General features: G+C 31.6%; 2 protein-coding genes across 3 annotated transcripts; both read left to right on the forward strand.

Annotated features, from left to right (window-relative positions):
- Nucleotides 1–1563: 1563 nt before the first annotated feature.
- LOC137814917 (uncharacterized) lies at nt 1564–2798 on the forward strand. The gene is made up of 5 exons (XM_068617866.1): nt 1564–1972; nt 2066–2153; nt 2251–2321; nt 2407–2463; nt 2548–2798. The coding sequence occupies exons 1-5, from the start codon at nt 1862–1864 to the stop codon at nt 2701–2703; spliced, it is 483 nt and encodes a 160-aa protein (XP_068473967.1). The 5' UTR covers nt 1564–1861; the 3' UTR covers nt 2704–2798.
- Nucleotides 2799–5950: 3152 nt separating this feature from the next.
- Nucleotides 5951–12220, forward strand: LOC137814918 (importin subunit alpha-like). 2 transcript variants are annotated; one of them, XM_068617867.1, is made up of 11 exons: nt 5951–6450; nt 7714–7810; nt 7895–7986; nt 8066–8197; nt 8477–8662; nt 9784–9947; nt 10023–10101; nt 10709–10837; nt 10939–11066; nt 11182–11555; nt 11696–12220. In XM_068617867.1, exons 1-10 carry the CDS (start codon nt 6235–6237, stop codon nt 11552–11554), a joined length of 1596 nt encoding a protein of 531 aa, XP_068473968.1. In that variant the 5' UTR covers nt 5951–6234; the 3' UTR covers nt 11555; nt 11696–12220. The 2 variants fall into 2 exon arrangements, with proteins under 2 accessions (XP_068473968.1, XP_068473969.1); XM_068617868.1 differs by having other exon boundaries at nt 6038–6450; nt 12118–12220.
- Nucleotides 12221–15031: the final 2811 nt, after the last annotated feature.

Raw genomic sequence — 15031 nt, forward strand, 5'->3', positions numbered from 1 at the left:
GCTGTTTTGGGGTTGCTGAATGGTGTGGAAATGATAGTTGTAGGTAGCGGACGACGACTGGGGTGTTGGTGGTTAAGTGACTCTAGGTGTAGGGAGTGGTGGTGCGGGGAGAATAGCCTGGTGTGTGCCGAGGCTGTTTTAGGGCTGGTTGCAATGCGACGTTGGTGGCGTGGTGCAGGTGTGGGTGACACACCTAGTTAAGTGGCTGAAGGTGACTGGAGTAGGATTTTGAGGCTATTTGAGTGACTTTGGCATGGTGGTTACACCGATGGGGATAATGAATGGCTGAGCCAAGAAAACTGAAAGTCCCCGGGATATGAAGTGAACTAGGAGGTACGTGAAGTAAAAGATTAGGTGTGAACAGAAAAAGGTGAAAGTGGGCTAATAGTGGTACATGAAGTAAGAGAGGGGGTCTGAGCAGGAGAAGATAAAGGTGGGCTAAGGAGGTGCACTGGGTAAGAGTGGGATTTAAGAAGGAAAGCAGTGAAGGTAGGCTGAGGGTTAAAAACGGAAGTGAGAAAAAAAAAGTGATAGATTATTATTATTATTATTATTTTAATATTAAAAATATATATATAAATACTCGGAGAAAACTGTGTGTTGACAATTACTATAAAATATAATTTTTTAACATTTTTAATAATTTTTTATTTTAATTCTAAAATTATTTTTTAAAATGTAATTAAATTTCATTTCTAGCTCAAGGAAACATGGATTATTTTTTAAATATAATAACTTATATTTTTTTTATCATATAATTGAAATTATTACTCATAAATTCTTTATATGCTTTTTTTCATTTTATTTTTTTAATATAAAAGACTATATTCTATTTTCTTTATCATTTTTATTCTTTCATTTTTACTCTCTCATTTTCATTCCTAAATTCAAACTAAGCATTCTAAAACTTGAGTCAATTTCTTTTTTTCTTCCTAACCATCTATTTTTATTTTTTTTTTACTTTGAGGGTTCAATAATGAGCAACATTTCCTCTTATTGGAGTAAAAAGAAAGTTAAAGTTAAACTTTATGCGATTCTATCATCTAAAAAATGACGTGATAAAAATGATGAGACGATACTAAAAAAAAATTATCTAGAAAATATTCTTTTACCAAAAAAAAAACTTAATATCTATGAAATATTTTTTACATTTTATTTTTCATAAGAAAGTATATTTTTTACACATGTATATTTCATGTGAAACTAGAATAACTATTGGTAACTCTCACACACCCACAATCCCTCAATCTCCCCAATTGAGAAATTCAAATTTGACTCTCACAATCACAAAGAAACATCTTCACCAAGACGAAGTATAGTATACAGATAGGTATGGTTACAACAGGGGAGTGTAATGTGTTGAAGGTGTTTGGTACTTAAATGTTCATAATTATGAAATAATATTTCATTATCAATTATTTTATATCATTTGCATAGACACACAGAGCAATAATTATATTTTTGATTGAAGAAAGTAAAAAGTGTTGGAAATGATGAGTGGCAGGGTGGTGTAATTTTGGGAAATTGGGGTGTCATTTGCATGAGGTAGCGTGAAAATATCTTGTTCTGATTTCTTTCCATGGTCTGATCAGAGCGTGTGGAAGTTTCTTCCAACATATCTTTCTATCTATCTCTCTATCCCCACCAAACAAAAAACCACCGAGGTCACCACAAGATATTTTTTTCTCTCTCCTCTCCGCCGCTGCACCAAAACTCTCTCTCCTTCCTTTTCTTTTATATCGCTCCCTCCCTCTATGATTCCCATGCCCTTCACCTTCTCTCTCTTCAAATCTACCTTCATCCTTTGATTGCGCCGTTCTCCGTTTCTAACCGCTGCGCCTTCATCTTTCTCTTCCGTTCCATGGATCGGGAAGGAGGATCCAACGGCGGATCTTGCTACTACTCCGTTCTCGGGATTCGCAGGGACGCCTCCTTCTCTGATATTCGCACTGCCTACCGCAAACTCGCTATGGTAAAACACAACCTTCTGCCGCCTTTTTCTTCTCTCTCTGTTTTAATTGATTTCTCAATTTTGACTAATTATGTTTTTTCTTCAATTGCGAAGCGGTGGCACCCGGACAAGTGGGCTCGGAATCCCGCAACCGCCGGAGAAGCCAAACGGCGGTTTCAGCAAATCCAAGAAGCTTACTCAGGTCAGGTTACACCATCACCGTAGTTATTGTTTTAATTGTTGCAAAATTGATTAATCAGTAATGGTGATTTTGGATTGGTGCGGTTATGCGGTAACAGTTCTCTCCGACCAGTCTAAAAGATCAATGTACGATGCTGGGCTCTACGATCCTTTGGAGGAAGAAGACGAAGTCTGTATTGCTTTCTTTCAAAAAAATTTAATTGCTATTCTATTATAATTTAGCTATGTGTATATGATTTGTTTTGAATGCGCAGGAGTTTTGTGATTTCATGCAAGAGATGATATCGATGATGAACAATGTGAAAGACGAGGTAGTGATTGAGTGAGTTGTGTGTTTTGTTTTTGCTTTTGGAATGTCGCAGGTAATCTTTATGTCGTGTTTGAATGCGGTGCAGGGGGACAGTATGGAGGACCTACAGAGGATGTTCGTGGAGATGGTGGGGGGTGATGGGATCGGCATTGACTTGAGCCAGGATCAGATGGCTGGGAAGCGAGGACGGGTCAACGGATCAAGAGGCAATGCGGCCAAGCGCAGCAACTCTCGCTCATAGTGCGCCGCACCCAATCCCTTTCTTGTAGCTTCACACTTTTCTTACTGAATACTAGATCATTGAAAGGAAAAGAAAATCCTCGTTAAAGTTTTAAACACCTATGTCTGTGATGTGATTTGATTTTTACTTCATTTTGTTGCGTTTACCCAATGTCACCACTAGAACATAACCTTAACACGTGTATGTCATGCAAAAAAAAAAAAAATTAAAAATACAATTGTCGGTCTGACATAATTTCCAATTAAAATAATGTAAAAAAATAAAAGTTCTTTATGCTGAGGAGTAATGCATTTTTATTTTTATTATTTTAAGTTACACATTACATATGCAATGTATTCGAAAGATAACATTGAGATTTATTAAAATCTTTTGGTTAGTGTAGGAGGCTTCTAGAACTTCTCCTTCTGGTGCTTATATTTCTTAGCATGTGTGTTGCCCACTTGTATACGTATACATTGATATTTATGTAAGGCTGTTAATTAGTATTATAATATTAAATTCGTTTTAAACTGATGCTTAATATTAATTAGTTTATGTTCCAACAAACCAAAGGAGTACTTGATTTATAGTAGTATTAATTAATTAGTTTATGTTACAACATAATTTATACAACAACTTATTAGATTAAGAGAAGATACTGTATAAAATTAATAGATGAAATGAATAGATAAATAAGAAAAGCATGTGAACAAATAAGATAAATTGATATGCATTCTTAATTAAAATTGAGATATAATTTATATATGCAAATTAAGAAACCAAAACAAGAAACAAATTTATGTCAAATATATAAAATAACTACATATAAAAATAATATGAATTAAGAAGGAAATTGGTAATTTGAATTTCCTTCGCTCCACTACCCTCCCTCTCCCATTTTTTTTTTAAAATTCCGTTGAGGTTTATAAATCACAAATTTTAAATTTTAAAGTTTCGTTCAATCTATGCGTATAAGTTAATTGCGAATTATTTTATATCTATGCCATATCATCAACGTGATGATAACTTAATGAAATGGAACAGATTAATAGAATGGAACAAATTGAACTTTAAAAAAATTCTCATGATATTTTTTTTAAAATTTAGTATATTAAATTGAATATTGATCTTCGAATATAAACAAATTATATTTTTTTTATTATAGACAGAAATCATTTATCAAGTCTATATTTAAAAAATACTCCAAACTTTGCTAGATTACATTTTTTATAATAGTTTACTTATCGAAAATATGTGAAGAGTTTGGGAACCTGAAATTTATTTTACAACAAGACGACTAATCACTCAATAAATCGATACTTATGACAAAATAAAAAAATGTTACTCGAAATTAACTAATATATCGCTCCATCATTCAAAAAATATATAATTAAAAAAATCTTATAAACTAATTATAGAAATATAAGTATAATTATTTATATCTATATATAAAGGATTCTTCACTTTTTTTTTAAATTATTTTTTTATTTTATATTTATTTAATATTTTATTTTATTAATTTATTTTGGTTATTTGAATATTTTTTATAATTTTATAAGTTAATAAAGCAGTTTTTTAATTTTTAATTTTATTTTATTTGTTCTCACTTCACCGAGTCTCTCTCTCCGAGACAGTGCCAGTGGATAAATTAGTTACTTTTCTGTTTGTCATGAGAGTAAAGAGATTGATTATTTTTCTGTTTTAAACCGATATATATATATATATAATTAAAAAAAATCTTATAAACTAATTATAGAAATATATGTAGGGAATTCTCCACTTTTTCTAAATTATGTTTTTATTTTATATTTATTTTATTAATTTATTTTGGTTATTTAAATATTTTTATAATTTTAGAAGTTAATAAAATATTTTTTAATTTTTAATTATTTTATTTGTTTTCACTTAACTGACAGGAGAGTGAGAAAAGTGAAGAGATTGATACGTTAATTTTATTTTATTTTGTTCTCACCTGACAGGAGAGTGAATAGATTGGCTACTTTTCTGTTCGGCATGAGAGTAGAGAGATTGATTATTTTTCTGTTTTAAACCGATATTTTTCTTTATTAAATAAGTAGATTTTTAATTTTTTTTTGTTCTCACTTAACTAGCAGAAAAGTTGAGAGATTGGTAAGATAATTTTATTTTATTTGTAGGAGAGTGAAGAGATTGATTCTCCTATTTAAACAGTTATCAGAAACAGTGTTGAATGTTAACAGTTTTTTGATTTTTTTCTCTTACTTTATCTTTCTTTCTTCAAATTTTTTAAAATTCAATAACATATCTCTCTATATATAAATATACATAAATTTATATTAATAAATATATATATATATATATATAATAACATTAAAAATAATAACTAAAAAAATGCAGAGAAGTATGTGTTTTCACTAGTCTTAATAATGTACTTTAGGAAGTTTATTACTGTTCAATAATTGGTAATTCTATATGTATTTATTTATTTCGTCTCTCTTTCTATCTTAGTTTTTTTTTATACTTTTTTTTTGTGTTTTCATTTTTGAGACTAACTAACCTGTCAATATGAATCTGTTTCACGTGACAATATTATCATATGTATTAGATAACTTGATAAAATAAATAAATTTTATTATCTTAATTGATGATTTATATGGAAGGGTATATTCACCTGGACAAAATATCATTTTTCCTGGGTTTAGAAAAAAAATCAAGTTAAATAGAGTGATAAAGTGTGTAGTGGAGGAGTAGGCTCAACACAAATTCTTTCTCCACTTTTCATGCATTTTTTCTACACTATATTAAGTATAATAGTGTGGAAAATTAGTTTTAATCTTTATAAATTTTTAAATAAAATATATTTTTTTATCTAGTTCGAGAGCAAATTCATTATTTGAACCTGAGAGAAAATTGATAAAAAAATTTGTTGTATTCGATATTTTGAAATATAAAACTAATCTGATTTGTTGAATTTTGTAATTTATTTTTATACATTGTTCTGTTTTTTTTCTTATGGATTTTGTGTCTTATCTCAACCATCAATCACTTCAAACAATCATCATCACCATTTAAAAATAAAAAATATAATATTCTTAATTATACTTAGAAAGATATTTTTAAAATTAAAATAAAATATGGAGGTGCAGAAAAGAATTTGCCATGGTCAATGCACCAATAACATTGCTTACTTTTTGGGCCTACCGTTGAATTGAACGGTCCAAGTGGTGGAGGCCCAATGCAGAATGAGCACACAGGAGTATTGTTGTTGGAATGGTAACAGACTGTTGGTAGCCGTACGAAACAAACCTTTCCTCCAAAACTAAAGTATCTTTTTCCCTCATCTTTAAATTCAAAAACCAGTGGCATTTCCGCAAATGAACGCCGATCCAGGTCCCATTCCATCACGCCCTATAAACCCTCGCGTTTCGGTTTTCTTTTCAAACTCCCAAACCATAAAACCCCAAACCCATTCATCTTTTTCTTCCTCCATTCTCTCACTTTGCTCTCTCCAACCCTGCGCTTCGCTTACCCAATCAATCCAATTCCAAACCCGAATCCTTCCATTCCACTACGATGTCGTATAAGCCAACCGCGAACTCGAGGATCGAGGTTCGTCGGATCCGTTACAAAGTCGCCGTGGACGCCGATGAAGGTCGGCGGCGGCGAGAGGATACGATGGTGGAGATTCGAAAGAACCGCAGGGAGGAGAGCCTGCAGAAGAAGAGACGCGAGGGTCTCCAATCGCAGCAGATTCCAGCGTCAGCTCACTCTACTTTAATAGAGAAGAAGGTCAATCTTGATCATCTTTAGAATAAAGTTCACCTGCTGCTTTGTTTCATATATATTCATTTTTTTTAAATACTTTGTGTTAATTCAAATTATTATAAAAATATTTTCATCTCACTCCTTTTACTTAGACAAGTGATTTAGGGTAGGAATTTAATTGGGCTGGTAGGATTGTGGTTTTTTTGAGTTTATATTGCATGTTTCATTTGAGGTCTTTCGGTGTTTATTTGTTTGTTGTAAGGGTTATAGTACGATGTAAAGCAATTCATGGTATTCGTTGATTACGAAATGTGTGATAGTCTATCCCCTCTTTCTCTCTTTCTGTCGTGGTGTACTTATCTATGCAAAGCGATACAGTTGATTGTAAAGCTGGTCACTATTTGAAGCTTGTGAAGATTTCTGTTACAATACAAGTCAGCTGTGCTTCCAGTCTGTGTTTGAAGAATTCATCAACGCTTTTGAATCATTGGTTTTGCCACCATTTACTTGATTTTGAAAATGCCTTGTTTGATGAACGCGAGTGCTCCGTGTGCAAGTTTGGTGTTCTCGCAGTGGAATATTTTTTTTTTCAAGGCCATTAAAAAAACACGTAATGTTTTTTTGATCAAGTCACAAGTACATTTAGCTTGGCTGTATAACTTGGAGGTCATCCCACAGCTCCTTTGCATTATGAATACATTGTGGTGTTAGGATTCGTTTTGATCAAAGAAATCACCTTGGTGTTGCATAATCCCCAGGCATTTCTACAAGGCCATGTCTTGATTTGCCATTGCGATGGCTTCAGTTCCGGCTTGTTTTTTTTATTGCAAAGCTCTTTTCATTGCACTCTCTGTCCCATGAATGATAGTTACTAATATTCATCAGTGGAGGAATAAGGATCATCCATGGGTTTTCTCCAGGATACTTACCAGACTAGAGTAATTTAGATCTGTCATAGTTGAAAGGATGAATAGAAGATAACTGAAATTTAGGTAAAGAAAGATGTCAAAGATTGCCATGCCGAAGCAGAGCAGGATTTTCCTGCTCTGATACTTTCACATAAGATGCATGAATTTGAGGAAATGATCTTTGTTGACGAAATTTGATTGGAATAACATGCTTATACTTTATTTACAGGAGGATAAGTAAAACTGACTTGTAACAAAAATCTTAACAGAAGCTTTAAATACTGACCAATCATATCTATTTTAGTGTTAATTATGTTGGATTTGCATGAACCAGAAACAGTTTAGCTTACTCAGATGTTTATTTTCTATCTTGCTGCAGTTGGAACTCCTACCAGCCATGGTTGCAGGTGTTTGGACTAATGACAATAACATGCAGTTTGAGGCCACAACTCAGTTTCGGAAGATGCTTTCAATTGGTTAGATATTGGTCTATGTCATTTGTTTTGTTTTTGGTTCTGAATGTGAATGGTTTTTGACAAATTCTGTTTTTGTCCTGTCAGAACGTAGCCCACCCATTGAGGAGGTTATTCAAGCCGGTGTAGTTCCACGCTTTGTTGAATTTTTGATGAGGGAAGATTTTCCAATGCTTCAGGTTTGTTATTTTGTATTACTTGGTGTAGTCAACATTTATCTCTGCTTATATGTTCCCTTGACTTTATTTAATGTTGTAGTTTGAGGCAGCTTGGGCTTTGACCAATATAGCTTCTGGAACATCTGAAAACACTAAAGTGGTAATTGATCATGGTGCTGTCCCAATTTTTGTTCAGCTCCTTGCTTCTCCCAGTGATGATGTCCGTGAACAGGTATATTTCATGTACCTTTTCATATATATTTGTTTATAATAATATAAAAAATATATGTATTCCTAAAATGAGATCAAATTACTTTTATGTTTTTTAATCAGAAAATATATTTGTTGATTTTGGTTTTGGATGTGCTATTTGCTGGCATAAGGGTATCATGTTTGTCCAAGTGCTGTTACTCCGTAACTTTTAGCTATGATATGCATAAAAATATAACAGTACCTGGCAGTTTTATTTCCTTTAGCGTTTAACATTTTTTTGTGTTTTGGGGATAATCAGGCTGTTTGGGCATTAGGAAATGTTGCTGGAGATTCTCCTAAATGCCGAGATCTTGTTCTCGGTCATGGAGCATTGCTTCCTCTATTGGCACAACTGAATGAGCATGCCAAACTTTCTATGCTAAGAAATGCTACCTGGACACTCTCAAATTTCTGCAGGGGAAAACCACAGCCTCCTTTTGATCAGGTATGAAGTTATGCTTTTCGTGACCAGAAAAAAATAAAGTTTTGGCTCCTTCCTATTTGTTGTTAAATGCTCCACCATTGTAAAATGATTCCGCATACTTAATGGCAACACGTCTGATTGTGTAATTCATTTATTGATGAGATCAAGTCGAAGTTATGAATATCACACAATTATACAAACAAATTTGACAACAGGCGTCTTTGTTTGACAAATTTTACTTGTTAAATGTTTAACAATTTTATTGTAACCATAAAAGAAAGGTTTGGTTTGATTTTTATATATTAAAACTGAACCAAACCAAACAAAACTGTATTGAATTTTTATGTTTGGTTCTGTTAACATTTTAATAAAGAACTGAAAAATTCAAGTTGCGAGTACTCCTAATTTATTGTCATAATGTAGTAATATTAGGAAGTTGTACTGTGATGTCATATTTTTCCTTTGTGGCACCTATAGCTGATTAAATTTTATCATTTGCTAGTAATGGCCATATTGTTGTACAGGTATGGGCATGATTCACACTGAATAGAAAACTTGTAATCTAATTGTTGGTTCAATTTCTGACTGGTTTTTTATAATTCACATGTGGTATGTGTGTGAGTGTGTATCTGACACGGTGATATGTTTATTCTTAACGTATATAGGATTTGCTATTAATATGATATTATATACACAAGGAATTTATAACTTGTTTGTGTCCCTATTTTTTTAGTCCACCACCTTGTGGTTTCCATGCCTGTGAAGTTGTATTATAGTCTGTTATTTCAGAAACATTAAACCTGTTATCCAGTTTCACTCAACCATGAATTCACTCAACAGTAAACTCCGAATGTCAAGAACTAAAAATGATTGAGTAAATTATACACCTTAAGATTTTGCGAGATAGCACAACCTCTTGGGTAGTTTGTTTAATTCTCTGAAACCTTTGAAGCGTCAGTTTAATTCTCTGAAGTAATTAATAGGGGTGTGAATTTCATATCTCTCTTTTATAGCTTGAATACTTAATAGATACTTGTAAAGTATCCATGAATATCATTATTTGATACATATCTCTTACCAATATGTGTAGCAAATACATTTTGTTCCTAGTTTTGATTGATTCCCATCCTTCCTTTTTTTAGGTTAAACCTGCTCTTCCTGCTCTTGCCAATCTTATCCATTCAAATGATGATGAAGTCTTGACTGATGCTTGCTGGGCACTGTCATATCTTTCTGATGGTGCAAATGACAAAATTCAGGGTGTAATTGAAACTGGTGTTTGTAGCCGGCTTGTTGAGCTTCTAACGTGAGTACAGTGTGGAAAAATGTGTTCAGTGTTGTTCTGCTGTCAAATTTTAAATATTATTCTACTGTTATTCAGGCACACATCCCCTTCAGTGCTTATTCCTGCTCTTCGTACTGTTGGAAACATTGTCACTGGAGATGATAAGCAGACCCAGGTATGAAGTTCATTAGTTTTGTTTAGATGTTTCATATACAGGATACAATATGTCACTGGCTATTTTATGTTAATCCTAACAGTGGTAGGAACCAAATTAAGAAACAAGAAAGAAGAGAAATATTTTTATTGAATTAAATTGATATGACAGAAAATAGGATATGTACCTATCTGTTCTTCAAGTTTTTTCCATCACAAAGGATTAGTTCCTTAGGAAAGACCAAACTCAACCCTCGAATCATACAAGATGAATGCCTCGTCCTGTGCATCCTCCTCCCATTTATTTGCCTCACAAGCACCGACACCTTTGTAGGAAAGTATGTTGTTGTGGTCAACAGTTGTTGGACAGACCTTCCATGGACGTGTGTTTAGTGCTTTATGAAATTATCATTTGTTCACAAGTCCTAGGTTCTTGTAATATTTCCAAGATTTTCATTAAATCCTTTTAATATGTCAAGGGCCAAAGAAAAATGTTATTCATAAGATCAGGCTTAAACCTTCTTTTAGACTCGATTGACTAGTTCAAGATATGCAAAATGTTTTTTTTTTTATCGTGTACAATACTTAAATCATTTTTGTTTGTATTGATTTTGTACTTTCTTGCTTAGGTCATCATCAACCATCAAGTTCTTCCTCATCTTTTGAATCTCTTGACCAAAAATTATAAAAAAAGCATTAAGAAGGAAGCTTGCTGGACAATATCGAACATCACAGCTGGGAACAAACAACAGATTCAGGTATAGACTATTTTAGGTGTCTTCTGTGTTGTAATTGTGCATTTACGTTAGTTAAATTTTAGGGGTCTTAATTATTATATTTAATTTCTGAATATCTGCAGGATGTAATTGATGCTGGTCTAATTGCTCCTCTAGTCCATTTACTTCAAAATGCTGAGTTTGATATCAAGAAAGAAGCTGCTTGGGCTATCTCAAATGCTACATCCGGTGGATCTCACGAACAAGTCAAGTATGTGGAGATTCTTTTATTTAGATTATAGAATGTTCCCTTGAGATTTATTGGTGTTATAATTTATAACTTTTTTCCTTCAACAAGTTTATGAATCTTTTTCCCTGGTTGGCAGGTTCCTTGTAAGTCAAGGATGTATTAAGCCCTTGTGTGATCTTCTCATATGTCCTGATCCTAGGATTGTGACAGTTTGTTTGGAAGGTCTTGAAAACATCTTGAAGGTAGGAGAATCTGAGAAAAACGTTAGTAATGCTGATGGTGTGAATCTATATGGCGCAATGATTGATGATGTTGAGGGGTTAGAGAAAATTGAGAACCTCCAGAGTCATGATAACACTGAGATTTATGAAAAGGCAGTGAAGATTCTTGAGACATACTGGATGGAGGAAGATGATGAAACTGTGCCTCCAGGGGATGCTTCTCAGGGGTTTAACTTTGGTGGCCATAAATTTCCTTCAGTGCCTTCTGGTGGATTCAACTTTAATTAAGGTATTCTTGTTTTTACTATGACAACCTTATGTTTTATTTTGTCTGCAAATTTTTTTATTTGAACTAGTAGTGTTTGGCAGTTTGCTTTTGTGTGCTGTCCTTTATCGCATAGGCATTATTTTGAATTTTGTCAACTGCAGGCGTCTTGTTTGGTCTATCAGTAAAGTCTGACCGCCCAACAGTTGGGGTCAAGTCAATGTCCTTTCATTGTCCTTGGATCCTTCAAGGTTGAGCCTTGGTAAATAGAGGGTTGCTGGACCGGCTTGGGTTATGGCTGGTTTTACATACATCATGAGACAGATGAGTTGTGGCTTGATTTTCTTAGCCACTTTAGATTTATAGATACTAGAGTTTGCTTTCTGCTAAATGATCAACTGATCATTCCGCCAGTTATTTGGTTTCTAGAGAATTAATGTTGAGTCGTGATGTTTTCTGTCATAGATTGGAGTCAGTAAGCACCATTTGTGATTCTGGATGTTTTTGCGCAATACCATCACCAAAATGCTACTCTCTTTCCCTTCGTTTTATATTATTACAAGATGGAGTTTTTGTTTTCGTTCAGGTTCGTCATGGCGTGGGTTTAGGAAAAAGTCTTGAACAGAATTCTTTGTAAGAATGTTTTTTTTTTCAGAAATCATATTTGGTTGCGCATTGAGATTTTCTCACTTTGTTTTTTTCATTCATGCGTCTATGGTATGTTCACATTTTAGTGTATACCCGTGACCGCGCGGGTCAAGTAAATAGGTTTGAATATAGATAAAAGATATCAATGTAAGCATCAATAATAAGCAAGATATGAAACGAAATAACAACCATAATTAGAGTTGAAAGTTATGATTAAATATTTTAACTATTGTTTTAAAGCCATAAATCGAACGTAACGAACATAATATAATTGAGAAAATAAAACAAAGTTACATTTAAAACAGTATATACATTAATCATAGGGAAAATTGCGTTGCGATTAATTTATCAGGCATTTTTTATATATTTGTGAGACAGAATGAACTGGGACGTTGTCTAACAATATTTTTTGTAAGAATAATTTAAGTATGATATAGCTGTTTAATCCAAATGATTTTACTTTTGCAAATTGCATGACTATAATCTAATATGAGTTTACTATAATCAAGTATGATTTTACTGTCCAAATTAGGACAATATCATCATGCTTGTATTTCGCCACTATGGAACGATTTAGTTTGTAAATCATATAGTAGTAGGCAAATTCAGGAAATCATTCAAAAATATTGGCAGAGATACCATACTTTGGATTATTTCAATGTTTTCCATACTCGGTATTTTTTATGATTTTGTTGTTATTAAGCTAGCTATATTATAAAAATTAATAAAACTAGGCTTAATTAAATTTTAAGTCCCTTGTAAAATTGAGCACTATTAATCGAGTTTTTATTAAACTTTTTTGGTCTATTTGATACTCAAATTTATATTTTTCTATTGATTTTTTATTTTTATTTTGTGATATGGTTGTTATTTTTTCTTATCATCTTATTTGTAGGTTAAGAAATTTGAGAGTTTTTGTTAATATAAAACGATAAATAATTTTTATTGTTTTATTATTGTTATGCTTTTCAATAACTTTCATTCATCACATACAATGACTAAGATATCGTGTCATCAATGATGTATGTGATAATAATGATTTATTGCTATATCACATACCATGACTAAGATATCGTGTCGTGGATGATGTATGTGATAATAATGATTTATTGTTATCTAACTTTTTTTAATTAAAGTAATAAAAATTATTAATTGTTTTATATTGACTGCAGTATTGTTTTAGACACATTTTATTTGTTAATTTGTATGTGGGTTTTTATGGGAAATATTATCAAGAATTATTGGTTTTTAGGCCTATCTCTAAAATCTTAATTGTTGTTTTGATTAGTAAAAGAGTTAGCATAAAAGCAATTTATATTCATGTTGAACGAATTTATTGTCGACGTTTGTGATGACTAAGGTATTTTCCACGGTGAAAACTTTTTTGTTTAACATCAACACTGAACATTGCAGTAGATGTCTCAATGGAGTTTAAATAAGGAACTTGTTCTTTTGATACTTAACATCAATGGAGTTTAAAACAAGTTGATCATGAGGAAATTGTTATTGAATGAAGTGATTGTAGAGTAATCGTTGGAGAAAGGAAGTTTGTTTAAGAGGCGAGGAAATTTGTACTGCAACTATAAAGAGAAGCGTTGGCCAGGATGAGTTGGGAAGTGGATTTGAAAACCGATTCTGTTGTGGAATATTTATTTGGGTGTTGGAAAAAAACTGCTTATTGTTACAAGTGGAACAATCTCATGGCTTTTACTCACCACCCCATTTCTAAATGCTTATTTCCCCAAGTTCGGTCACCAACTTTGCCATAAGTATAAAATATAAATTAACAATGTACATAGCTTAAGTTGTTAATGTTGAGAATTTACCACAGATTTTGTTGTGACTTAACTTTTGTATAAAAGACATTGAACACTAATATCACTTAAATTATTTTTTAAATAAAAATCATGAACACTAATAACATTGATCAAATTTAATTTTAATTTACTTTAAGCACACGAGTTATATACTATATGAGAAGGAGACAAAAATCATTATAATTTACATCGAGAAATAAATTATTGATAATAATGTCTACAATATATAACTTACATTGTATCCAATTTGGTTATTGTATAGTCACTGTATATAATTGATGTTCATAACTAAAATTATAATAACTAATCATTTAGAAAACCTTAAATATTGGAAGTTCGGGACACAATTATGCCTCTTTAAAAAATCCTCAATGTTTATAATATTTTCATTTATGAAATATTTATATCCTTATCTAGTGTTTTGTTTAGAGATGTTATAATTTCCTAAATGTTTTTTTTAGTTTGAATTTAAGGATCTGTTTGTTTTTATAAATGTATTGTTTATGAGCAAAGATTTGATATCATTAATTTGGATATATAGTTTTGCACAAAAAGAGGAGAAGAAGATATAATGTGAATAGTAAACACCATATCCTCTTGAAATGAAGAGAAGCTCCAACTCATCTCTGTGATTTTTTTCAGTTTTGTTTTTTATTTTTTATTTTGCATGCACGTGAGGAACCGTGTTTTCTTTAAGAGAACTATGATAATTTCATATTCATTTTAATGCATATGTTTTTTTTTTTTACATATTTCATCAGTAAAAATTATACTTTATAATAAATATTAGTTATTACATAAATTTAATTTAACATAAATATTTTAATGAAATAAAATAATAATAATTAATAAATTTAATAATAAATGTAATAATAAATTATTATTATTATTATAAATATAATAATACTATTTATATTTAATAGAAAATTATTTTTAATTATAATTTTTAAATTTAAGAATATTTAAATTATTTCTTTCTATGTAGTAATTTATAATTTTTATATATTCATAATTTTATATGTAAGTTATTTTTTG

The sequence above is a fragment of the Phaseolus vulgaris genome, chromosome 1, assembly GCF_000499845.2.
Source record: "Phaseolus vulgaris cultivar G19833 chromosome 1, P. vulgaris v2.0, whole genome shotgun sequence".
Lineage (NCBI taxonomy): Eukaryota > Viridiplantae > Streptophyta > Magnoliopsida > Fabales > Fabaceae > Phaseolus > Phaseolus vulgaris.

Excerpts from the sequence above, each read along its gene's own strand:
- LOC137814917 (XM_068617866.1), top strand. The coding sequence starts at position 1,862 with ATGGATCGGGAAGGAGGATCCAACGGCGGATCTTGCTACTACTCCGTT. Across the intron at positions 2,154-2,250 it reads AATCCAAGAAGCTTACTCAG|TTCTCTCCGACCAGTCTAAA; the intron begins GTCAGGTTACAC and ends ATGCGGTAACAG. Across the intron at positions 2,464-2,547 it reads TGAACAATGTGAAAGACGAG|GGGGACAGTATGGAGGACCT; the intron begins GTAGTGATTGAG and ends AATGCGGTGCAG.
- LOC137814918 (XM_068617867.1), top strand. The coding sequence starts at position 6,235 with ATGTCGTATAAGCCAACCGCGAACTCGAGGATCGAGGTTCGTCGGATC. Across the intron at positions 7,811-7,894 it reads TCGGAAGATGCTTTCAATTG|AACGTAGCCCACCCATTGAG; the intron begins GTTAGATATTGG and ends TTGTCCTGTCAG. Across the intron at positions 10,102-10,708 it reads GAGATGATAAGCAGACCCAG|GTCATCATCAACCATCAAGT; the intron begins GTATGAAGTTCA and ends TTTCTTGCTTAG.